Source organism: Cynara cardunculus, assembly GCF_001531365.2.
Source record: "Cynara cardunculus var. scolymus isolate 2C chromosome LG 7, CcrdV1, whole genome shotgun sequence".
Classification (NCBI taxonomy): Eukaryota; Viridiplantae; Streptophyta; class Magnoliopsida; order Asterales; family Asteraceae; genus Cynara; species Cynara cardunculus.
Window position 1 is genome coordinate 3346533 of NC_037534.1, and position 27506 is coordinate 3374038.

The 27506-nt window shown below is 33.1% G+C and overlaps 3 protein-coding genes across 3 annotated transcripts; all 3 read right to left on the reverse strand.

Moving 5' to 3' along the window:
• Positions 1–7733: 7733 nt before the first annotated feature.
• LOC112515969 lies at positions 7734–8340 on the reverse strand. Its single transcript, XM_025122956.1, has one exon. It carries the CDS (start codon positions 8305–8307, stop codon positions 7816–7818), a length of 492 nt encoding a protein of 163 aa, XP_024978724.1. The 5' UTR covers positions 8308–8340; the 3' UTR covers positions 7734–7815.
• Positions 8341–18657: 10317 nt separating this feature from the next.
• LOC112515808 (CASP-like protein 5C3) lies at positions 18658–21296 on the reverse strand. Its single transcript, XM_025122743.1, has 3 exons — positions 20834–21296; positions 19330–19462; positions 18658–19054 (listed from the first exon to the last, which is right to left on the reverse strand). Exons 1-3 carry the CDS (start codon positions 20965–20967, stop codon positions 18854–18856), a joined length of 468 nt encoding a protein of 155 aa, XP_024978511.1. The 5' UTR covers positions 20968–21296; the 3' UTR covers positions 18658–18853.
• A 3478-nt stretch (positions 21297–24774) lies between these two features.
• On the reverse strand, positions 24775–26884 carry LOC112515282 (oxygen-evolving enhancer protein 1, chloroplastic-like). Its single transcript, XM_025122000.1, has 2 exons — positions 26625–26884; positions 24775–25697 (listed from the first exon to the last, which is right to left on the reverse strand). The coding sequence occupies exons 1-2, from the start codon at positions 26859–26861 to the stop codon at positions 24942–24944; spliced, it is 993 nt and encodes a 330-aa protein (XP_024977768.1). The 5' UTR covers positions 26862–26884; the 3' UTR covers positions 24775–24941.
• Positions 26885–27506: the final 622 nt, after the last annotated feature.

The window sequence follows — 27506 nt, forward strand, 5'->3', positions numbered from 1 at the left end:
AGAATATATTTTATTTTTAATTAAAATAAATTTTATCAATAACTTTTTTTAATGTAAGTAATTGTTTGTAAATGTAAGTAATTTTTTTGGTATATTTGTTTATTTTTATCGATCTAAGTACTGTTTTGGTTCAAAAAATGTTTAGGGACTTAATCGTTCAAAATATGAAAGTCGATTGACTTTTTTTCAAACTTTTTTTCATTATTTTACCACATTAACCATTTGTATAGGTTATTAGAATGTATCTAACAAGTTTTTAGAAAGTCCAGTGAGTTATTTAACATGTTTTGAAATGTCCAATGACTTATTTGTTCCAAAAAATTGTTCAATGACTTAATCATTCCAAACATTAAAGTTCATTGGGTTTTTTTTTAAGACTTTTTCCTTGTTTTAATTTAACATAACTTTTACATTTCAAGAAATAACTTTGTTTTGATTAATATTAAGGACTAAATTCATCCAGGTCTCTTTAATCCCGCTTGATTTCTTATCCATGTTCCGTAAATTTTGTACGTAGACAGTTAGTTGTTCTGACTAGTTCTTTAGTGCAAAGAAGGACCGTAAGCTTAGCGGGTAAAAGAGATCCGTTAGATAGCACACAAAAGAAGGGCTACATCTGAGTTAAACTTTGCGAACCCCGGTTAGATTTAGGCATGCTACACTTTTTAGTTATTGGCATCATCTTACTGGCCGACCTTGACCAATGTTATTTTAAGCCGTCTGACTTGAACCTACGCGTCGATGACTTTGTTTTTAATATTATTAATAAATAAATATTTAGATACAAAATTATTGTAAAGGGAAGCACCTTGCTATCATGAAAACTCCAGCTGTTAGTAACTACCATCAAAGGATTCTGAGGTAGGGGATGACTTGTAATTAATCTGGCTGTTCGGGTCAAAGGGGAGGGCCTCATCGAAATCATCGGCTTTCTGCCTAACGCCACATTCGACCCTTTGTCCCGGCCACTATAGCACATATGTCGCCCAAGTTTGTTTATCCCAACGATTATTAACCGACATTATTTACTTTAATTATTTACTTTAAAGACTTAAAAATTAAAAACTAGAACGAAAAAATCAACATATTGATATGAAATATATAAATCTAAAATTTATACGTAACAGCGGTGTAAATGGATGGGTCAAGGGTTGAATAGTAAACAAACAGTACCTTAAAAAAAAGGGAGGATGGGGTACCCCACGTGATATGTTTAGATCATGGTACCCTACTTTTTAATATTGTACCCGCACGTGAGTTGTTTTCCGGAGGGAGCGGCGCCGACGAAAAACCCTATCCATTCTTACTGGCTGGAGAAGGTCCGGCCCGATCTTTTGTATTATATGGATTGTTCTCATAATCTATTTGGGCTCATTTATGACTCTGGGCCCGTTAACTCAATTATTATAACCTCCTGGCCCATGGCCTACCTAATCAATTGGTCTTTCCATTATTATTCTACACCATTCAATAAATTATAAATCCACCATTTTCTTTTTCTTTTATATATATATATATATATATATATATATATATCGTAAAATAAAATTGATCGCGATAATCACCGACTCGCTTTCGTATAAAATGCATTATTAATGATATCAGTTAGGGTGCGTTTGGTGCGCAGACAAGACAGGACAGGACAGGACAGAACAGGACATGACATGACAGCTGTTCAGCGTTTGGTAAGACATGACAGGACAGAACAGAACTGGTTAAAATGACCAATTTACCCCCAATTTATCCCCAGGACAGAACTCGTTCTCTTCTCTGCTCTATTTTCTACAGATTAACAATGGTAATGTTGCCATTGTTACAAGTGATCCCAAACCAAGTCGATGAACGATTTCGCAAACCAATTTGGGGGAATAATCCCAAACCAATCTGCACATCGATTTCGCAATCCATCTTTCAAGATTCATCAAAGACACATGAACAAGACCATGAACGATTCAAGATTCATCAACGATTCAAGATTCAACAATGAACAGTCGAAGAGCTTGGTTTGCTACCACAAACAATGAACAGTCGAGAAGAGTCGACAGAAAAACTAGGTCACAGAGCTTGGTTCGGCCACCTCGGAATCTCAGTCGAGAACAGTCGAGAAGAGAAGGCGATAATGCGTACCTGAGTATGGAGAGAAGAGAAGCAACAGTCGGTCGCCGGCAAGCAACAGTCGGTTGGAACTCGCCGTCTCGATGAGATGGTCGCCGTCGATTGGAACTCGCCGGCAAGCAACAGTCGGAACTCGCCGTCGAGATGAGATGAACGGAGCCGGTGGCCGATTGATGAAGGAGAGGTAGGGTGGGATGGAATGGAGGACCTGCGGGAAGGCGGGGAAGGACGCATGTGAGGGTAGATTAGTAAAAAAAACCTTGTTCTACTTAGTTCTAGGGGGTAAGGGTGGACACCCGTGTCCCATTCTTGTTCAAGTTAGTTCTAGTTAGTTCTACTTAATAACACACCAAACATGGGACAAGTGTGTCCTGTCTCGTCCTGTCCCGTCCTGTCTCATCCTGTTCCACGCACCAAACGCACCCTTAGGGTATTTGTCGTGCGGTTTGGTATGGTTTTAGATTAAACTGCAAATCGTACTGCATATACAGTTCTTACTTTTTTCTCAAAACCGTAAACCACACTACATAAACCTCAAACGCAAGATATAATGTGGTGCAGTTTATACTGTTTGTACCTATCGTATTTCATGTCTACAATAATTATTAGTTTGAAAATAAAGTATAATATCAACAATAACATGATCATAGTCCAAAAAAATAGATTTTCAATATATTTGATTCCCAAATATATATTATATAATAAAAAATAGTATAAGAAATAAAAATATATACTTCAAACTCAAAACCCAATTTTTTTATAAATTAATAATCTCTCTCTCTCTCTCTATATATATATATATAATATATATATATATATATAATATATATGTTAACCACAAAGGTGTTGCCTGATTGGTTTAAGTTTGGCTCCAAAGATCAAAAGTACCTGGAGGTCCCAGATTCAAATCCAAAGAGAATAAAAATCCCCTTGTGGCTACGGAGGTTCAAATGCAGTGACTCCGGACTATCTGCAAAGTAGGTGGTCGCCCTGGGATCAGTCGGCTCGCATAGCGGATTAGATATCCAGGTTAATCAAAACTGAAAACTGCATCATAGATGTTCTAAACCACACTCTTTAGTGCTGAATGATATGGTATGGGAGGTTTGTATACATTTTTATGATTTAAAATGAAAACGAATTTATAATCCATAAAAGATGATACAACAGAGACAAAAGAGTACCATTGGATTCCTTTGGTCATACCCACCATCCAAATCAAGTGTCTTGAACTCATCTAATGAGATGCATGCACTTCTCTTTATTTTTCTTTACTTGTGATGATTACGGTTTCCATATCCAGATGGTTTTTTCAAGCAAACGATATCAACGTGATGCTAATAGAATCGAACAATGAAGAGCCGATATTCTATCATGTTCAAATCTTACATGTACTGTTGACATTTTCGAAAGTCATAATTACATATTGAAGTCTGAAACTGGTTTACCAGACATGGTGTACGGTTTACAGATCTCTATAGATCAGACATATTTCAATAATGCACGTATAAAAAAAAGTAAAAGCAAACACATTAGACTCGGTTAAAACGTGACAAAAACCCGATTAAATTTTAAATAAAAATTATAATTTAATTTAAATAAATATGAAAAAAAGAAAAGAAAATGTAGAAGATAAAAAAGGGAGTTTGAATGGACCAACCCGAACTCAATGGAAGGTGCCTGCGTAAGAACAGTGGAAGATTCTCTTCCAGCTGGATATTCATCTCCAAAGACCAACAACCACATTTATTTCTAATTTTATTTTTTTTAATTCCTATTTTATTTTTTTTATTTTTTATTTTCGTTTATAAAATCGGTAAATAATTCGTAAAAATACGAACAACATCGATATATGGGTGACATCAAAATTGGATACGGGATTATTAGAAATATAACGATAAAAAGACAGATTTTCTTGGATCATTTTATTTTACATCAGACGTATATAAATTATTAAAAATTAATAAAACCTGCATTTCAAATCAACCATCTGAAATGAAATTCCAAGTCTTGTTATGATTACGAATGAAATTCCAAGTCTTGTTATGATAGCGACTGCACATATAACGTACTATAAATTATTTATTGTAAATAGTAATAATATTGATTGATAAGTACATATATTCAAAATAATTAATATAGTAAAAAATTACATTCATTTAAGAGAAAAATGCGTTTACTTCCTAATTCCAGTTATTTCCGGACCCAACTAAAAGGCAAAAAAAAAAAAAACTATCATATTTGGCTCAAGTCCGCAATTGTGACGATAAGGTCTACAATTTCATTTTCTTTTGTCTTTTAGCTTGGTCTGCAAATGGGGTACATGAGACTTGCAAACACAATAATATTTGGATAAATCAGGGAGAGAAATGGGTAGAAGACCAATTTATATAAGAGGAATGACTATTCTGATCAATTTCCATTTTCCTTTTCCAATAAACCCTCAATACCATACATACATACATACATACATACATACATACATACATACATACATACATACATACATACATACATACATACATACATATATTCACGTACAAATCATACAGGTTCAAAAATCGTTTACTTACATTTTTCTGACGTTAATGTAAAATCACATGTGATTTTGTATATTAACGGCATTTTTCTTGTTTTTTTAAATAGTCAGCGTTCTCGTTTAAACATCCCCCCTCTCTCCCTATATATATATATATATTCCAAATAATTAGAAAATAAAACCATTTTTCATAGTCTATATCTATATATAGCATTTAATTTAAAACTATTATTTAAATTATTAATTAATTTATATTAAACATGATTATTTTATTTGTTAACAACTAACTTATTAGCCAATAACTATTTTACCAAACATATTATCAACAATTATAAATTGGTTTCATATTTTTGTTTAAACTTCCGCCCATTCTCTACACTTAAAAGCTGCATAAAAGAATAACAGAAATCTGGATCTTACCAGTATCATCAGTATTTTGTAGAAACCAACCTTCAAAAGATCTAGGGTTCAAGTCTTTCAACAAGGAGAATATATGTACACAAGTGTACTCCAACGTACATATGCACGTAGATGAAATGCAAATATACATACGTATATGAACCGTAATTGTCGACTTTCCATCGTGGGCAGGTCCGATAAGAACCTTATCGTGTTTTATAATTATCCGAAAATAGTAAATTCTTATTTACTTGATTAAGAATTAACATTCATTTAAGTAAGGTGTGTACTTGACAAAGGTGAAGATGGAGTAGGTGTAAAAAGGGAAATTCACTTTAATAATTTAATCTTTTCAAAAATCATAAATTCAATTTAATTGAAAAAACCTAATGTATTATCTAATAAATATATTAATAAATGGATACAGAAAATAATTCTAATTTTACTAAATCAAAAAAACCCTACAAAGATACCGAATAAATTAGTAAATAAGAATGTTAAGATGACTAAAGAGCCTTTGGTCCAGCGGTATGTAAGTTATTTATTTCTTAGGAGATCAAGAGTTCAAACCTCACCAAATATGAGGAAGGCCGAAGGTGTGTGAATTTATTTATTCTATTTTACCAGTATATACTTCAAATTACGGAATTACCCTTAATTTTTCTTGCATATATATGAGCTCCCATTAGGGGTGAGCATAGACGGGTACCCGCCCTTTTTGACTGGAACCGGAACCGGTTAGAGTAGTTTCTTGAATTTTTGAACCAGAACCGAAACTGCCGGGAACCGGTTCCGGGTACCCGCTTCCTAAAATATTAAAATTTTGTTATTTAGCAATAAAAAATAAAACATTGCCAAAACACTAAATAAATAAACAAGAATACAAATTATACAAAATAATGGTTACAAATATTTTTTAACGATTACAAACCATAATAGACTAATAGAAAATGTTCAAAGTTTAACGATTACATACTATAATGGTAAATGTTCAAAGTTTAACGATTACATACTATAATGGTAAATGTTCAAAGTTTAACGATTACATACTATGAATCCAATTGAACACACAATTTAAAAAAATACGAATCATTTTATATGAAGAATTTAGATGACGGCGTGCTTTCAAGATGTAAATCTAATATAAATTTGATATTAAAAAATTATTATTATTTTCTTATTGGAAAATACCGGGTACCCACCGATTCCAGGTACCCGGTCCCGATGGGTAAATGTTCCGAAAAATTGAGAACCGGAACCATTCTCAACCGGTTCCGTATTTTAGGAACGAAACCATTTATATCGGTTCCGTTTCCAGAACCGATGGTTCCAAGACGGTTCCGGTTCCATAATCGATACCCGATTCCGCTGCTCACCCCTAGCTCCTATAGACATCCTATAGACATGGGAACCAGTTGTGTGGGATTATACGTATCGAAAATCTCAACAAACCAATCAGTACAACAATCTACACCCATGCATTACGTACTACTCTCTGAGTCATGACTCAATCTCGAATCAATCTCCATGTACATCTCTTTCTCTTTATATGGATATATTGGATAAAAACACACACTTACACCTTCCCACTATGTGTGTATATATATGTATATATATACACACACACGTTCACATTGTCCTTTTATTTGGCTACATGCAATGCATACAGCTGTAATGAAAACGAAGTTTAAATGCAAGCATTAACTTTGCAAGTAATCAGCAGCTAACTGTTCATTAAATCTGTTAAATAATTACACAAATTCAAACATAAATTCAAGAAAATTCAATGTGTATTCAAGATTCTTAATTACACGTAGGGTTTCATAATACATTTTTATACCCTTTTGAATCAAGAAAAAGAAAACCCACGATGGCAATAAAATTTTAAAAACCCAAAAAACCCCTTTTACCCTTTTTTTTGTTTTGTGAAAAGACATATATACCCTTCAATTCTTCTTTATTGTTGTTCATCTTTTCCTTCTAATTAACGTAACGTGTCCACCAAACAATGACACATTTATTCTTGCCATTCAAGCAATCTCCTATTATCTCGAATCAATCTCTACGAAAGTTCAAATGCGGTAATTCCAGGCTACTTGTAAAGTGGATGGTTATCGTTAGATTAACCGGCTCATATAACGGATTAAATATCCAAGTTAATAAGAAAACGGTTGCAAAGAACATTACTCTGTAAACAGGATAAAAATCCCACATCAACATAAAAACCAACCTTTTATATTCCCGATATATGACTTGACTTGATTCTAACATTAAAGATGTACAAATAACATTACTCTATAAATATCAGCTCTAACGTTATTTGCACATTTTCTTATATCAGATTCAAGTCAATTCATACATTGATAATGTAAAAAGTAGGTCATAATGTTGTTATATTCAAGAAACTTTTTATTATTGTATACGTATTTAACAATATACAGAGATGCATTTATCTTGTCCCTTTAAAAATTATAAATATCAAAACTTGTGAAAATATAACAAAATTTATAAAAAAAGGTTTGATTTTTGTGATTTTTTAATGATTTTGAGAGTAATATGGATTATGAACAACCCACTTTAGGGGTAAAATTGGAAGGAACCCCCAAAAATGGAAATACGTAACATGGCAAAAGAGAAAAAAAGAAAAGAAAAGTAAACTCCCGAATTTGAACTGCCCCATGATTAAAGCAATCCATACATCTCGCTAAAACTACCACCCTTAATTCTTACAATATTTACAAATTTGCCACTCATTTTCACAATTATTCCGGTATGGCACTCAACATTGCCGTAAAATTCCGTCTCTTTCCACTACCGCCGCCGCCGGCGGATGCGGCGCCTCTCCTCCTGCTTCTTGTCTCAAAAACCCCAACATCCGCTACCCGACCGGAACTTTTCGCATGACATTTCTCACCTGAGGTAGTAAAAGAAAGGTTTTTCCTGCGACAACCCGCCAATGCGGAGCTGGCTTTCACGGCCAATGAAGCCATCTCCTCCGGCGAAAGCGGATGTCTCAACCGGCTCAATGGCAGCGCGAAATAAAGCTGACCAAGCTGAAGCTCGTCGTCGTCGCTGATAGCCGACACGACGTCGTCAAATTCCATCTCGTCGGAGTTACAAATGAAGGTGGCCGGATTCTTTTGTAAGACGTAAGAGACCTTCACCGGAGACGAGAATTCTTGTAGGGTTCCGTCGTGTGATATTAATTTGGCGGTGGCTATAGATGTGGAGTCGCATGAACTGCAAATCCCCATGGTGGTGGGTGGTGGTAGCGGTGGTGGATGGGGTGGAGTGGAGTGGAGTGGGGTGGAGGTGGTGGAAGGATGTATATATATATATAGAGTAGCAGTAGCCACCTTATTGGATGGCAAAATGGTAAATTGGCATAAGAAAAGTGGGACCAGGGCAAGCTGTAAGATGTGGATGACAGCGGAGGATATGTGTCCTTCAACAACGACCCATATGTTTCGATGAATTACCACTCATATTTTTGTCGTTTTCTGCCTATTAACCCTTTTGACCCATTCATATCATTTGGTTAACCAGTTTACTGTTGTAATTGCGGACCTAGTCGTCATAACCACAAATCTGATAAAGTAGTGACATTTAGGTCAACCTGAGAAAGAAATGGTTAGGAGGTCAGTTTGAATTAGGGAAATGGTTATTTAACACAAAGACTCTTTAAAACACCTACGATAAAGGAGATCAAGTCCTTTATAAGGTAACATTTGTTCCCCTCCCAATCAATGTGGAATCTTTATAGGTACTGAATCCTTATTTTAGTTAAAATTTATGTAAATGTCTTACGTATTTTCGTATTTTAAGATTAAAAAAATCTTTATGCAAATAGGAATCCTAAACACTAGCCCTACTTAGGGGCTGTTTACCAAAACTTACCCGATAAGTGCTTACCGGTAAAATTCATGCTATTACTTACTTATCGGGTAAGATTTACTCCACGAAGACAACACCGTATGCAATAATCTACCCGATAAGCTCTTACCGTGGTAAGAATCGTCGTCTTCACTTACCAGGTAAGACTCTTGTTCCTTGTCTCGCTCTTACCGGATAAGATTTTTTGTCTTTGTCATATTCATCCGGTAAGGTAATGTGACTTGGTAAACGCTTACCTGGGTAAGCGTTTGATAAACGGCCCCTTAGTTCATAATGAGAAGATTTTGTCGAGGGCCATGCGGATCCTTAGACATAACTTCCCCCGGGTTTTGGCCCGAGCTGTATGAGGCAAAAACTCTTAATAATTTTCTTACTCAAATTACATAAATTGGCATAATTTTTTTTAATCTAAAAATAGGTTTTATACAATTGTCCAAGACATTTGTGTAAGCTCTGACTTGAACTAAAATGACTATAAAATGAATATGGTTCGGGATTGACAATTTTGGTCAATTTCTTCATTGTTATGCATGTTAATTAAAGGGTTTTTCTAACCCCACCCCCTCCTATGGGTGCATGTGAGGGGGGTGAGATTGTGTAAGGGGTGAGTATGTGAGGGTGAGAGTGAGGAAAAGTTGTGAGGGTGAGAGTGAGGGTTGGTGTGAGGAGGAGGGGGTGAAAAGTGATGTAGGGGGTGGGGATATCAACCCCCTAACTAAATCACCATCTTTCATTCTAAAGATAGATTAAATGCACATTTATATATTGTTAAATCCACTCTTAGGGTTGGGTTCACGTGAGACAAATATGTTTTTGTAAGACCCATGAGACCACATTTTTACACTTGAAACTTCATAGCAAAACATTGTAAAAATAAAAATAAAAATCTGAACCTTCGCAGCAAAAACATTGTGAAGGTTACATTTGCAATATTTTACTGTGAAGTTTCAAGTGTAAAAAGATGGTTTCATGAAAACAGACTGGTCTCACATGATCCCAAGTCTCCACTCCTATCTACTAATTTTCTTTTCACATATATCAATAATAAAACTTAATTTTTACATTTTTAATATATGATAAAATGATTCTGACATAAATAGGGGTGTATACAATAACCCTCTTTAATCCTGTAAAAATATATCGTTAACGGAGTTTAGACATGCACATTTTCCCTTAATGTCATTATGGCTAAAGGGTACAGATTGCTCTATATTGATTCTGATATCATATAATAATATATGATTTTATTAGACCAAAAGAATCCTTAAAAAAGATCCCTACATATCTCGAGAATAAATGATTCAAATCTGTCCAATGTAGCACTCTAATAAATACTGATTAAATCACAAAATTTGGTTAAATGAACAACATTTTCTCAAACAGGTAGCCAAATCGACTGATTCACTTTCAAAACTTGCTAATCAGTTATCCAATCAACGCATATGTGCTTTTTGAAACAAATTATTGCAATAAACACGTTATGAATACGTTCCTGCCTCCATATTAACCTTTAAACCTCGGGACCCGACTTGACGGGACTATACACTTTTCGTTCTTTGCAACCACATTATACAACCATGATTATGTCGGTTAAGAACCACAACTTTTTTTAGTAATCATCCAGCTATAATTTAATCAAAATGTTTAAAAAATTTAAAAATTGATCTATTAAATTACAATATTATTGAATCAAATAAGAGAATGTTTGGTTATATGTACTAAACAGTAATCAATGAAAATAAAAAAATAAAAAAACTATTTGCTTTTATATAATAAATCAAATCTATTCTTCCTGAAGCCCAAAATTTCATTTCTGGTTAAACTGTGGGAATAACTTTTACGGTAACAAAATTATGTAAATGTTTTTGAGAAATCTTTTAGATTAAGAAATGACTTTTTGGTAAAAGAGAATATAAAAGGAGACTAGAAACTAAGGGCTCGAGGCAAAAGTTCACTTTTTATTATTTATTAATTATTAATTTTTGTAACCACATTATTTGATGCAACTTTATTTTGTTGGATCTTATAATTGTATCATTTTATTACAATTTTTATTCCAAATGTCAACTTTTTTAAAACTTGGACCACTTTCCTCCATATCATTTTTTATATTTTATTTTATTTCATTTTTATTTTATTTAAATATAATATTCTAAAATAAATTGTATTATCTCTCGTATTTCGTATTTGAATAAATAAACCAGTTGTGTCACACTGGTTAAGTCTCAAAGGATATAAAAAGAAAATATGGTTATCATGGGTTTGAATTCAGACGATGAATTTAAACCTATTTTGAATCCAGACTGTAATCAATACGTATAAGCTGATATAAAAACCCATTTTAAATAAATTAAATTAATAAAAAGAAATTAATATAATGAATAAAAAAAATAAAAATGGAATTATTTGAGAGTGAGTGGGTGGAAAGGGGAAAGGAGATTTCCTCTCTTGTTTCCCAATTAAAATTAAAATAAAAAATGGAAATTTAATTAAAAAGAAATGGGTGTTAGGATGTTAACGTGGCGTTAGAAGGTGGAATGATAAGCCACGGTGACATGCCAGAAAATGGCCACGTGGCGCAACACATCTTCCATCAATGCCAAGTGGCAGTGCGCACTACACAATCGCAATGCCCTGCGCATTTGCCATCGCAAACTGGTGGCAGCCGCCTTTCCCACGCCCCTTTGTTCGTTAAAATACGTGACACAAAATCATCGGATTCCATTGTAATATGTTGTATCAAAAATTAAATGTTTATGTTTTAGGCTATGTCTGAACTAATTGTTGGAAAATAAGACGGTAAGAATTCAGTTGTAATATATTCAATGACCACAACTGTTGTGTACGTCGATAATTTAACCTGGGTAGATGGACTATCATTTATGTTATCGGAAAATTTTTATGTCTATCAAAAAACATTGGGTAAGAATCGTCATTCTCACTTACCTGATAAGATTCTCGGTCATTACAATAGCTTCCACAAGGTAAAAGTTTTGGTCCTTGTCATGTTAATCTGGTATTGTAATGTGACATTGGTTTTAGTTATATGCGTACACAACAATTGTGACCACTGAGCTTATCAGGGTTGATATTTTACAGTAGCAATTTTCTGGAATTAGTCCGTGATAGCCAAGGACACTATACTAAAAGAAGTAACATGGTTTGATAAACACTTACCAGATAAACATTCTATAAACATCCTCTTGGTTAGATTTATCATTCGTTGAATAATGATCCAAAATTCAATATAACCGAACGTATATAAACATGACTAAAAATCGGGTGCTATATGGTCTCGATTATAACCAGGTTTGGTTATAAAAATGTTAGTAAGCGGTGACTGTAGTTATGGTCCCGAAATAAAATAATTCGATTATAACAATGTAACTGTTTATAGAAAATTGTCCCTGGTTAGATGTACCATAAACGGTTTTGTAACTAACCCTTTTTTTTAAACGACTGTTAATTCCAGATAGCTATACCAGAACCAAATGCAAACAACAGAGATGTGAATGTATTATTGAAGTCGAAGGATGAGAACCGAAGTTCTATCAAACTCACAGGGATAAAAAGGTAATTCATTTAATTACATCAAAATAATATCCATATATATCAGTATAAATCTTCTAAAGTACCTTCTTTTTATATTATAGTTTGCAATTTATTGTTAGTTTCGTCCTTATAATTTACAATCTATGGTTTAAGTTTCATTATTATGGCTTCATTATGACATCAAGATTTGGTTCCGTCACGTAAAATCCTGTAAATCCATTTTAAGGTTTGACTTGCATTGTAACGCGTTATGACATGTTACAACGCGTTACTTTGCAAGGTGTATGTTTTTTCTTATTATACAACTTTGAGGGAGATAAATGACGATAATGAACGAGACGTAAAATGAACATAAAAAAAACTTAAAAACTAAAATCCTAAATAGGTAAATATTTACTCCCGTTCATATACACGAAAAGTCGAACACAAATTTTTTGAAAACTGAAGAAAGTAGTGAGTGGTAGAGATTTAATTCCGATTTTATACTCTTGATATCATTCTTCATAAGAATTATATATTTGGTATCAAATGGTTATTCTTTCTTTTTTAGTTTTATTACTTTATATGAATTTAATTTGTGCTACAGTATTATTCAAAAACACTATATATATATATATATGTGTGTGTGTGTGTACATGTCTTCTTAGAGCACGTCTTGAAAAACAACATGGTCTCGCCATAACTCATAAGGCTCGAGGCTTAACCTCGTCACGCAAATACAGACCTGGAAATTTTTTTCAAGTGGTGACACCATTTGACTATAAGAAACAAATACATGTATATTTTTCACAAAATTATTGTTTATTGTTTTTCATAAGTAAGGTACTAGGTTCAAGTCCTTTTTTGCAGTTCTTTTAAACATAATAAATCTGAAATTAAAAGTTAAAAACTAAGAAAATTAATCAAACTCATTTATGGGATGGAAAAAAGAGGCTTTCCTATCAACTCTACCAAGGAAAAGTCTTATTGTAGTTTCAAAATATATACAATGACATACAAAAAAGTGATACAGTAACACTTTTCACGACCCTACATTTTTTTATATTATGAAGGAGTAACGAAGCAGTAACCCTTGCCACTGTATCTAATACAGTGGGGGAGTTTCTATCATCACGTCTCACGTCATTTAAAACTTGAACGAAGATCACAATTTCAAAATTACACAGACAAAAATGGTAATTATTAAAAAGCCATAAGGACGGAAAACATAATTTACAAATAAATAAATAAATAGAAGAAAATATGGATAAAGACGACAGAAGAATCTAAAAAAATAAAGGTGTAAAGTAGTTAATTGTATAAAGGGATACTTTTGGTAATCATATGATCAAACACAAACACAAACACAACCACAACCACTTTCTAATATCTCCATCATCACCATTTCCTACTTTCCTTCCATTATTTATAATAAGCCTATGCAAACTTCCATTTGCCCACAACGAAACTTCCTTCAAAACCATACCATGCTTTTATTCCTCTAATAATGCACCGACTCCAGGTTATCTGTTTTACAGATGGTCGTTTTGGGATTAATCAGCCGCATAATGAGTTGAATATATAGGTTAATGAAAAAAATAATGCACCAATATACAACTTTTGTATTAAATTTTGATGGAATTTATTTTGGTTACTATTAAGTGTAATAATCATTTTTTTCGATCAATATAATAAACGTTCAGTTCTTTTAATTTCATTACCATTTTACGTTATAAACGGGTTTCAACTTAACAGGGGTGTTGTTCCAATACTTTTGGAGACCCTGTTACATTTAGAACGTTTGTTTACACTGTAAAATGAGAATATAAAGATATATATATATATATATATATATATATATATATATATATATATATGATCTGAATATTTATGAAAGATGACCAGAGTTCATTAATTATGATCAATCTTTATATTAGAAAATAATCAAAACTTTTATGAAATCACATATTTATCAAATTAAATAAACGGTTGAGATTGAGTTATATACATTAATCATGGAGAAAGGCATTACCTAAACAATAAACTTAAATAACCACCAATCTGAACTGAAACTTAAACATTTAATAATTTAAACCTAAACAATCAACAATTTGATTATCTGAAACTGTTGAGTATCTAGAACCATGGTCGAAGTACACAAAAATTTTTTTGGAAGGGTCCCAAGTTATCTGGACTAACTGCAAGAAATCAGCTTTGATAAATTTAATGGCTACATTTGTTATGTAAGTCTGGAATTGAACCCTAGGCATATGAGATATTCCACCACATCTACCAAGACCTCAACCACTACGCCATAACCCTTGTGGTTTGCAAATTCGTTTCTTGAGCCTTTGAATTCAATCACCCTTCAGAGATGATTAAAGAAGACACATAAAATAAGACGCATACTTTTGTCTTTTGATCGAATTTAGAGAGACACCAAGCCTTTTGTCTTCAGTCCCTACTGGTCCCGGTCCCAATTGGCCCCAGTCCCGGTTCTAAGCCGGTCTCACGCCGGGCCCATTTTGCTCATCTCTACACCAAGGTATGCTATAGATAAGGCTTTACTGCCTTTACATAAGTAGATGAAAGATCCCAAAATTATGAAGGCGTTTGTTCAAAATTTTGTATTTAACATGCGAAGAAACGGCCCTGCAACTTACATTACATCCATTACGCTTTCATGTTATATTTTTCCTTGAATCAAGAATTGAAATACACGTTATTCAGTCATTAAAATATCTATCGGTTATTGATTAAAATGAGTATGAAATAGAAAGAATTACACTTCTATTATATTAATTATGAACAAAAGTTATTGCTACACTAATAAAAATCAAAACTAAATACACTTCTATTATATTAATTATGAACAAAAGTTATTGCTACACTAATAAAAATCAAAACTAAATACACTTCTATTATATTAATTATGAACAAAAGTTATTGCTACACTAATAAAAATCAAAACTAAATACGTTATATTTCAATACATTTTAACCCATAGATTTTTTTTTATTAACCTGGATATCCAACCCGCTATGCGAGCCGACTAATCCCAGGACGACCACCTGCTTTGCAGATAGCCCGGAGTCACCGCATTTGAACCTCCGTGGTCACAAGGGGATTTTTATTCTCTTTGGATTTGAACCTGGGACCTCCTGGTACTTTTCACATTTGGAGCCAAATTCAAACCAATCAGGCACCACCCTTGTGGGGTTTTTTAACCCATAGATTATAAGTTGCAAAAAGAGAATTGAATGCTAAAACCTATTCAAGGCTCTACATAAAGTTATATAATATTAATCAAGCATACAAAAGGAAACCAATAATGTGCCAAAACAATACAATCTTCTTAAGACACGAATCGAATCCCATTGATAATCAGTAAAAAACCCCCTAACCAACACAAACTGAGTAAGTGCTGAATAAGAGTGAGGTCTGAATCCGGCTTAGATAAGCAGTGACTGAAAATAGTTGCTGATCAAGCGTGACTGAAGCATTGAACGCGTCAAAAAGAAACCCCTTTCTTACTGAATCAGCATTTGGCGGAAATACTGGAATGAAATATTAAACATGTACTAAAAGGGTAAACTAAAACCCTGTCTGTATCTCGTTTTTAATATTCCATTCCAGCAATTCGACCGGATTCAAAGACTCAAAACAGGGTTCTTCTTGCTTCTTTCCTTGGCAGGATAATTTATAAAAGAAAAAAACCTGAACATGTAGGCAAAAAGATTCCAAAAGAGGGAAATGTCGTACATTCACACATGAATTTAGGAGAGAATTGAATCAGTTTGCATGTTGAACAGCTCCCAAAACCACCGGCAAAACAACACAAAATCTGTACTTGCTGCAATTATATATTCATCATCAACATGTTGATTTCTTAAATGTTTTTCTAGGATATTCTGTCTGCACATATGCAGCAAGATTCGTGGAGATGATCTATTGCTTGCATGCTCTCACCATTTGTTTATCAACAAGCATTTGTATGATCTGGATCACCAACTTGAATGCATATATGCACATGTATCATGTATGTATATATATGTATCTATGGATGCTTAAAATATTATACTAAAATCAATGATGAATGTGGTTATACAGATTACAGAAAGTTGTGGTTGTATTTGGCTATTCCGTGTTTACTTGATAATATATAGAACTTACTACTAGATTCTTATACACACACACAGATATTATATATATATATATATATATATATATATATATATATATGAAATACCAACAGATGACCATATGGGAATACAAAAACCAACCTTTAATGTTCTCTGCAATAGCCAGAAAACAATATTCAAGAAACTAAAATTTTGCATCTTTGAAATTAAGGGAAGGGGATGAAGCAGTCTTTTACGTTTTTGAACCAGAGAAAAAAGAAAGGAAAATTGTCAATTTTACAAATGTTCTCTTTATAGTTTATATTTGTTGTGATGGTGTTAAATTGATGGGTAGTTTTGTAATTTTATTAAATTGTCTGAGTGTTGTCTTTTCTTTTTATATTTGGGAGGAAAGATATGCCTTTCCCTCGTAAAAAAAGGATTCAGGAACATATAGTAAGAGCATCTCTAACAGTTATGCAATAAATTCTCTAAAATAAAGTATCAAAAGTCAAAATCTTTAAGAATATTACATCCAACTCCATCAACTACTCTATTTTAACAAGTCGAGCATTAACTGTAATATTATATTATTAAAATATTTTATACATTTAATAAATATTATTTCTCTCTAATATAATTTATTTTCAGTACCTCTTGTTGGTGGGAAAGAACTAAAAGTTTTAGAGATTTTCATATTTTCTATCATTTTTTTCTATTTTATCATACAAATATAACATAACTGTTGGAGCACAAAACTCTCTTAAATCAACAAAATTTCTATTATAACATAGTTGTTTTTGGTATATTACTAGCAATCTACCCTTTTCCATCTCTCTACAAATAGTTCTCTTTACCAACTATTAAGAGCAAGTTAGATGAGTTTTATAACCAATGTTTCAACACTTTCGATGGTAAAATTAATCAAACCAAACAAACACATTATATCCACTCAAAATTAAGATATATGAAGTTGAGATGTATGCATACCTGTAATCTATCCAAAATGACAGAGTGGCTGGTTACGTGAAGACCTCCGACACTAGTGAATTGTGATGGTAATAATTATTGAGCACGATTCGTTTAACTTTCAAAATTGATATAAAATAATTTTCTTATTCGAAGAAATTAGTACATCCAAAAATCTAATGACAAGCTAATTAATCTGCAAACCTAGAATTTGACATGTGAGATTTCATGATATCTAATGATGTTTTCTCTCTTTTCTTTTCTTTTTGCTTGTTATATTAGATTACAACTTTTCTCTAGCTAGGCCAATGCATTCATATGAAATGAATTCCCTATATGAACCATCAGATTGTTGAGCTATATTTGGCAAACTAGCCGATAAACTAATTGTTAGTTGAAAGGCTAGCTGGTGACTGATAAACTATGCATGCTTGATAAAAACTAGTTGATAAGCTATATAAAATGTGACCAAAAAATACATGTTCAAAAATCAATTGAAATGGGTATAATCGGAAAAAGTCCCCTACAGCTTCAAAAAGCTAACTTATAAGACGAGGTTTTTACAGTAAGTCTAAAATAATTTTCCTGGAAAATGTATTTACAGATGCATTTTCTATCTAAATATAAACGATAATTGGTTAACTGATTTAGGAGAGTATTATTATCTTTTAGTTCTATAAACATATAATGCTTATATACAAAAGTATCTCATGCAAGCATCCAATCCAAGTTTTACTAAACTTCTACGTGAGATGGTGATTTTTGCATTAACAGAAACCCCCTAGATGAAGTGCACCTAAAGGAGAGATTCAGTGACTACTGTAAGTCTGTAACAACCCGTCCCACATGGATGAAAACGTAGATCTATGAGCTCCTTATAAGTTCAAAGTTGTGGGCTATCAATAATTTTTAATATGGTTAAGTTGATTAAAAGGTATGATTTCTAAGTCAATCATGATATATGTGTTTGAATGTACACAAAAGTTTTCAACTACTCATGTATGCCTTCTATTTATAGGTTTCAAGACCCCTTATAAACAAAAGAGCATGTGATTTCATTTGGTGATTGCCAAAAAAGGGCATGAGAGCTTCAACAGAAAGGAACATATATTCATCTGTGGGATCATAAACAAATTTACCCTTGTTCAGTTCCTGAACTCGGATGCAAAATGTGCTGTAGATGTGGAACGCTAAGCTATAACATTTGACTATTTTTCTTATTTTTGTTATTATTTACGATATGCAACTATACGTAATGGGAATAGCCCAAACTTATATCTACATTTTAGTATAAAGAAGGGAGAAGCCAAAGATTAAAAAGAGCCGAGGCTATAGACAAGCACCAGGACAAGAAGGCCATTGCAGCTGACAGTTGATATCTGCTGCACAATTTTCTTCCACAGAAGAAGTCACCGGCTTCTGTAATCATGAAATCAGCCACACTGGCCGTTGAGCATGCTGCGGCTAGTGATAGGAAAGATAGAACCTGTCATTGTAATTTTTTAGTTAGCATCAGAGTTCAGAGAGAGAGCGCAAGGAAGGAGAGGGAGATTTTTGTAAATCAAACAAACCCAGTAAATCCCACTTGAAAGTAGGGCCGGGGAGGGGTAGGATGCATGCAAACCTTAGCTCAAGCACGAAGATCAAGAGACTGTTTCCGTGAAGACCCGGAGCTTGTGCGCGATGCAAAGGTGTGTGCAAGCAGGCAATAAGATAGGTGATATAACAGGTAGGCGGGAAATATAAGAGGTAAAAGCATACCCAGTCTCCAATAACTATGGTAGACACTATTTGTACTTGGCGAGATGGGCGTTTTACAAACACAGAGAATGCATCAACCATTGCTAGTGTCAAACTCCATGGAATCGTTAAGCCTTTTATTGTCACCAAGAAGCTGAGAAGAAAATAGGAAACCCGTTATCATATATATTGCAAAATTGCCCTTAATTCCTTAAGCAGCTTAACTTCTCACAAAATCAATTTCTTAAAATGAAATCACCTCAAAGGGGTAGTATTAATAAAAGATACCTTTCATTGATTCCCTATGAACGTTCGTAGTTCACGCACCACTCTTGAACTTTTCTTAAATGTTTACCAAGATAAGATGCGAAATGGTTCCTTAGTTCAAGTGTTCAACCACGTTCCAAGAATATATAACCCGCTAAAGGGCTATATACTTATAAGCATAAGAGAGAACGTATTTTCGTGCACACATAACAAGCAAGGACTAATCGTACTTGCCCATTATCTTTTTTTGTGAAGCATAATACAATCATATACCGCAAAACTTACACACGCTCCTCAGTCCTCACCTTCTGTAAGATTTGAACCCCTGACCTCAATGGAGGTTGGGATCTACTAGTAACCCATGTACATAATTACTATATAGTTTAGTGCCTCGACACCATTCTTATTATGATGAAGGATTAGGTGCACACGCCAGTAAAATAATATCAAGAAACCCAAAGTCGCCATAATCAAGGAATGGGCAATTATACCACTACAGCCTAGTCCCTGTTGATCTGCCCCAGCGTTAAAAAGGTGTGGGTGTTATCCATACGAGTGAGGTCGTGGGTTCGAACCTGGGCTCCACTCTGCTTCCAATAGGAGGCATGCGCTAATTTACCTCCCCATGATGACCGTTGGATCAGTGTGGTGAGGGCACTCCTAGGATGGCATCTACCCTTTTTTCATACTACTACGTCCTATACTAAATTATCATTCAGGAGGGGTGATAAACAATGCAGGGTGACAAAATATGCAGCTCCGTATCTTCAAATTCCTACAAAGCATAACAGACAACATTCATTCTACTCGCTTAAGATTCGACTTTGTACTCGGTTATGGCTCATTAAGCAGGAAGCAGGTACAAGTTGTTGGCTGTTTCACATCAAACAAATACAAATGCATACCTCCTTACTTTCAGAATCTAAAAGATACAATTTCAATTATAGCTCGTGTGTTCGACTGCAAAAACGTAAAATTGTGCTTAATTTGGAACTTTGTGATCCTAGCATGAACATTACCAGTCGCTAATATGCCCTTTCAGTTATACCAATCACAAAACATACACCACTGGTGTCTAGTTAATTAGAATGAAAAAGCCGGGGCTCAATTTCACGAATCACGATCATCTGGTATAGCTTTTCAAAATACCAATTAGATTCATAATCTGACTACAGTTACAACCAAATTGAAACCCCAAATAACTAGAAGAAGAGATTACAAAACACAAAAATCGAATTTAGGGTATAGAGAATATTACCAGAAAGAAGTATAAGCGTAGAATTCAACACCGACGCACATGAAAAGGAGGGAAGCAACAGAGAAGAGAGCTTGTCCCAATCTTAAGGCTAAGCTTGCGCTTGTTCCAATTGCCCCTGGCAATTCTTCTTCCATCAATCCCCTACCCTTTCTCCTACTCTTCAATTCCTATCTGAATCTCTGTACAAAAATCACAATTCCGCACTCCTTCTTGTTCTTCTGCTGAGAAATCGATTGTAATTGGATTGAAGAATGATGATCGGCAATTGTTCCTCCTTGGACCTTCGGAGGATCGTCATAACGATTGGTAACCGTGCGTACAAGCCATTCCACGTTTCTTCTTTGTCCCAATCAATTCAATTGAGTCCGGAATTTGAATCGGATTCGTTTTAGAAAAACAGAATATGTATTAATCAAGAAGGTAATGGCGTCGGATCGAAAGAGACGACGGTGGCCGGAGGAACTCCTTTGACTATTCTTCCGTCTTCTTTGAATGGTAACAAAAAAAATAGTAAACTGCCATTTTCGTCCCTCGGATTTGTTATTTATGACTATTTTAGTCCCTCTAATTTGTTGTTTATAACTATTTTCCTTCCTCTGCTTTTTAATCGTTATGGTTTCCATTTCATTTCGTTTTTCATCTCTAAGACTAACAGAGTTAGATTAATCCGTTAAATTAGGGGTTATATGATTTTTTGACCTTTTTTTTTTATGTTTATTAAATATTTAAATCATTGTACAAGCTATTAAACCTTATTATATTAAAGAAAAATGTAAAAGGAAACCAAAAAAGAGTAGGAGTGAGGTAGATTATGTATTATTTTTACCGGCAAAATTCAACATTATCATTTACTTACCGGGTAAGATTTTAATCCACCAAAATGGTATCAAATGCAATAATTTACCCGGTAAACACTAATCGTGGTAAAAGTCATCGCTCTCACTTACCAGGTAAGACTCTCGATACTTGTCTTTGCTCTTATCGAGTAATATTTTTGTTACACACTGTATTCATTCGGTAAGGTAATGTTAATTGATAAACGACCCCTACAACTTTAATAGCTTGTTCAATGATATAAATATTTAATAAAAATAAAAAGCTAAAGGATCTTTACCTTCTAATTTAACGGATTTTTTTTAACCTTGTTAGCCTCATGGATGAAAAATGAAATGAAATGAAAACCACAACAAAAGATGAAAAATAGTTACAAATAACAAACCACAGGGACAAAAATTGTAATTTACTAAAATAAATAAATAATCCGGATTTAATTTTGTGTGGGTTTATGTTTATTTTTTGAGGGTAAGGTAAATTCACATCTAACTACTAATATCAATATTAAAACTTATATTTTTTATACTATATTATAAGATATTTGACAAAAAAATTTAAAAACCATTTTTTATACATAAAGTATTGTTTATTGATGCATATTACTTAAAATTTAAGATTATAAGTAAATAATGCATAAGTACAAGTTACTAAAATTACATGCTTGAATTCGTGTAACTAACTGTAGATAGACGTAGTCAAATACAAGATAAACATTTTATTTTAAATATAAAAATCTAAAATATAATTTGGATAATTATTGTGTTCAAACAAAATACTTAATTATTATCTTTATAAAAAAAAATATTATTAAATAAAAAATAAATATATCGTTATTAAACCTAAATTAAATGATAATTAAAAAATTGAATTAAAGAAATTATACAACAAAACATGAATTTTAAATAGTTAATTTGATGTATATTTTATTAAAAAGTAAAAACATTATCGTTTTTTTTCTAAAACCACATAAAACCGTGTTATAACATCGATTACATATGATACACATGTGTTACTAAATCAGAGTCATGCATGACTTTTGACACGATCTAGGTTGTAGGTCAAGTCGTCCTTACACCACTAAGCTCCCTCACATGTGATAAAAATGTTATTAATATGATATTATAATCCATCAAGACCATCACATGTGATACTAAATTATAGACTCAAACGATCTTTGGTGCGACCTAAGTCGCAAGGCACGACATCCATACACCACAAAGTCCCCTTAAATGTATCATCACATGTAATAAGGATTGTTCTTGTTTGAACCTCCATCTATATATGTTTGTGTATAAAATAACAACACTTCTTTAATATAATACTAGTTGTTTACCCGCGCAATGCGGCGGGAACCATGAATTTTAACGATTTTGAAGTTCCACTGGTTTTATAAGATAAGATTTAACGATGATATAAGTTACATTTGGTCTTTACATATTAATACAATTTGAATAAATAAGAGTTATGGTTCCAATTACAGACTATCGATGAAAAAAATTATATGACAGTTTAAAATCCAATATATTTAAAATCCAACATATTTAAACGACTCCACAGATGTGTTCGATTTACACTAAGAGCAAAGAACCAAGAAACTTGAGTTTTAAGATAAACACTCAAAACCAATAAAAAAAACTACAAATTTGACAGATCATAAGCCATGAAAAGACCAAAAAAGTTGAGTTTTAGAATGAAATTTCAACTGTTTACCCTATTTCTTGTCCAGAAACTCAGATTAAGGTTGAATTAATACATGTATATATATATTTCAAAAAAAACCCAAGAACATATTAATTCAGAACATATTATACAATGCAATTTAGACATCCTAACCCCAAAATATATATTATATATATAAATAAATAAATATAAAAGTATAAAATCGTAAATATTAAAAATATTTTTTCACAGTATATATAATATATAATAATATAACTAAGTCAAAAACTATTCAATATTGGACTCATTTCGAAGGTATTAACGAGACGATTATAATGGTGTAACTTGTTAAAATAAAAATGTATTTTTTTTAAACATGTTTTAATATATATACGGTTATGTATGTTAATTTGATAAATGTTTAAAATAAAACATTTAAAAGTAAATGACGTAAAATAAATTAATTAACTAATTATATGGGTATAAAGTGTAAATTTAAAATTATAATTTTAAAAAATCGGTTGTGAGAGGATGAGTGTATGTGAGGGGGTGAGTGTATGTGAGGAGAGGAGGGGGTGAAAAAGTGATGTAAGGTTAGTATAAAGGGTATCTTGGTCATTTAATATTTTAAGACTTTAAGACTTTTGCTAAATTTGCTTAATATGATAGTATAGATAATAAAAGATTGATTAAAATAAACCAACGTGTTTATAATACTATAAATAATTATTAAATAAAAAAATAAGGAAAAAGAAAGTCAAAATTTGTCTTTTGACTATTTCCTTTTAAAGAGAAACTCTTTTTGGATCATGCGGTAATCGTTTAACTTAAATAATATTACCTTACTTTTATTAGCTTACACATATCTTCAATAATCCCAAATAATTTAAGACTCACCTTTAACTAAGATTCCTATTTTAAAATAATACATCCACAAAATACATTTTGATTTTAATGTTTTGTTTTATTATTTATTTATGTCGATTGTATAATATGGTTCCGTGTTATTTTGAGAAAACAATAATGTTTTTTTATATTTAAATAAAATATAAAATTGAAAGACATAGAAATTTATATCGATATTAATATCAAATAACAGTTTAAAAATTCTCCTTTTTGTACAGATTTTATTATAATTAAATTTATCTTAATTATATTTTAGATTTCTTATATTTAAAATGATATGTTTATCTTGTATTTGATTATGTTTATCTACAGTTAGTTATACGCATTTAATCATTAAGCTTTAATAAGTTGTATTTAAACACAATTTACTTATAATCTTGAACTTTAAGTAATATATATCAATAAATAATACTTCATACATAAAAAATGGTTTTTAAAAGCATTTGTTTTGTCAAATATTTTATAATATAATATATATTTAAGTAAAACAATTTTTTTTAATATCATATTTTTCAAACCAAAGTATGTTATAAAAAATAAAATTAAAACCAAAATAGGTTAATTTTTATATAATTTTTCTAAATTGAAAGCATTAGTGACAAAATTTATCATAGCATTTATTACATGTATTAATTCTTGATAATATACAAGCAAGAAAATCTTGATAACTGCCACAATTACAATGCTGCTAAAAAAACCAAGGTGTCTATTACTCCAACTGAGCGTACCAGACACCTTGGATTTTAACATCCTTAGGTGTCTTGGCCCCGAGATCGGTATCTGAGGGCTGAATGCTCTCAAATACACCGATCACTTCTCCGGTGTCGGGCTTGCTTGACGTCACACTCAACGTGATCTTTCCAATTGATGATGCGACATTCTTTATGTTCTCTTTAACCAACTCCTCTTCATCACCCCTCCCGCCAGCCGGCAAAGCAACGGCATTATCGTATCCGGTGGACCCACCTCGGCCCTTTGGGTCAAGAAACGACGAACCTCTGTAAGACGGCACCATAAATTCTCCACCAAAGCTCTCGGGTTTACCGGATGCTATCAGTTGTTTGATTGTAAAGAGGAAAGGCACACGTTCGCCTCCAGGTAGCTGAACAGTCACGGCAGCGTAATCGATTCCGTCTTTTTCTTCAAACTTGAGGGTGCCATCGGGGGATACGTCCAAGGGTCCCTCGATCTCGTCAAGGGTGTAGGTCAAACGGGTCATTAGTTTTGTCTTTTGGAACTCGGGTGCGGAGTTCTTGCTGACACCCTCGGCTTTGACGGTGAAAGATGTGGGCTCTAAGCAGAACTTCTTGGCGTTATATTTGCCGGGCTTGACGGCAAACCCATCGACTCCACCTTCGATGGTTGGGCACTGGTTAGCCGTTCCGGTTCCTTTTACTTCCATATATGTTTTGCTTTGGATTTCATCAAAAGTTAGCCTTTTTGGACTTCCCTCTGCACTTGCTCCCTATAATTTCCATCATCATCGATCAAATCATCCCTCAACATTCATATACCGTCGAATGTACACAAAACATAAACTAAGTTCAATAACAAGATCAAAAACAAGATTACCATATGATCCATGGCAAAAGTTCTTGAACTTTAAAGCTTAAATCACAAACCCATCTGACCCATATAGCAAGAATTCATGAAATTTAATTAAGGCACCAAAGATCACTTAATATTTGAGCAAAGGTTGATTACAACCCCGACCGCCCCCACAAGGAACCCACCCCCTAGGAACCACATGTGAGGAGAGATATCAGAGCTGACTCAGCGGCCGAGGCTGGTGGAAGGGTTCAAGCCCGTCTACTGCAGGATACGAATTTTAACCTATTGTATATTTGAGTAAAGTGACTTCACTCCTCTGTCAACTGAGCTACACAACCCAGGGCAAAGATCACTGAATATTGACTAGTTTACCACCGGTAGTTTCCACTGATATATGCTCACTTAAGCAAATCAACAAACAGTTGGGGATGGTAAGATCAAAACAAGGCACCATTTGAACCAGGATATAGCTAAAATCAATGTTCTTGTAGAAAATCTTTCCTGGACCCAACTATCAAAACTTAAGCTAGAATCACAAATCATCTGACATATATACCAAGAATTCATGAACTTTAATTAAGGCACCAACAAACATAATATTTGCATTGATATGCTTACTTAGGCAAATCAACAAACAGTTGGGGATAGTAAGATCAAGGTCAATAACACAAGATCAAAACAAGATACTAAATCAGTGTTCTTGTAGAAATCTTTCATGGATCCAACTACTAAAACTTAAGCTAGAATCATAAAGTCATCCGATCCATACACCAAGAATTCATGAACTTTAATTAAGGCACCAAAAACCATTGAATAATTGCAAATCATCTAGGAGACTTACCGAAACAACAAGGGCAGAAGTGGCGAGGGCGAAGCCAGCGATCTTGGCGGCATCGGAGCATTTCTGAAGGCATTCCTTGAAATCAGTTTGAAGAGAGCAAGAGAGCCTGGAGCCAGTTGACTGATCGACACCAAAAGCCTTGCAAATGCTCTGAGACTTGAGCTGCAATCGGCCAGAGATGCCACCAACCTTGGTTGGTTGCATGAAGGTGGCCGCTGGTTGTAGTGAAGCTGCCATTGTTGATTCGTAATTAGTTGCAGAAAAGTGGGATTGAAGTAGGAATTGAAAGAGATTTTTGTATGGATGAAAGGGGTTTGATGGAGATTTTTTCTGGGATAAGCAGATAGGATAAGGTGTTATTTCATTGGCCGTCTTTTGTTTCTGTGATGACACGTGGCAGTCTATTTCTTTAGGATCAAAAGACTTCACTATCTTTTTCCACGTTGGAATCTCAATCAATGACAAGTAATCACAATGTTGGTGTTGTCCAATTATTACTTGTTTTCTTAAATCATCTCAAACCCATTTTTTATATTTTATTTTAAAAAATATATATATAAAATAATAATAATTTAATCGCTATTGATAGAAATGAATAAGAAGTTGATTTATCTCTTCATATGTAAATTTTACAGAAGTATTTAAATTTAGATCTGTTAAAACAAAACAGATAACAAAAGTTGCATTTTCTCTATTTTAGAGCATACATTGAAGATGCTTCGATAATCAAATATCTGGAAAAAAAAAACGTGTTTCAGATCAAAATCTACAACTAAATAAATCATTTCAATTTGTTATAAATAAAACTTGTTTTAGATATGTTTTTCACTGTACAATAAAAGTTTGTTATGCATTTAGACTTAATTATGTTATGTAAAATTA

Excerpts from the sequence above, each read along its gene's own strand:
- LOC112515808 (XM_025122743.1), bottom strand. The coding sequence starts at position 20,967 with ATGGAAGAAGAATTGCCAGGGGCAATTGGAACAAGCGCAAGCTTAGCC. Across the intron at positions 19,463-20,833 it reads TACGCTTATACTTCTTTCTG|CTTCTTGGTGACAATAAAAG; the intron begins GTAATATTCTCT and ends TTTTCTTCTCAG. Across the intron at positions 19,055-19,329 it reads CCATAGTTATTGGAGACTGG|GTTCTATCTTTCCTATCACT; the intron begins GTATGCTTTTAC and ends TTACAATGACAG.
- LOC112515969 (XM_025122956.1), bottom strand. The coding sequence starts at position 8,307 with ATGGGGATTTGCAGTTCATGCGACTCCACATCTATAGCCACCGCCAAA.
- LOC112515282 (XM_025122000.1), bottom strand. The coding sequence starts at position 26,861 with ATGGCAGCTTCACTACAACCAGCGGCCACCTTCATGCAACCAACCAAG. Across the intron at positions 25,698-26,624 it reads CTTCTGCCCTTGTTGTTTCG|GGAGCAAGTGCAGAGGGAAG; the intron begins GTAAGTCTCCTA and ends TGGAAATTATAG.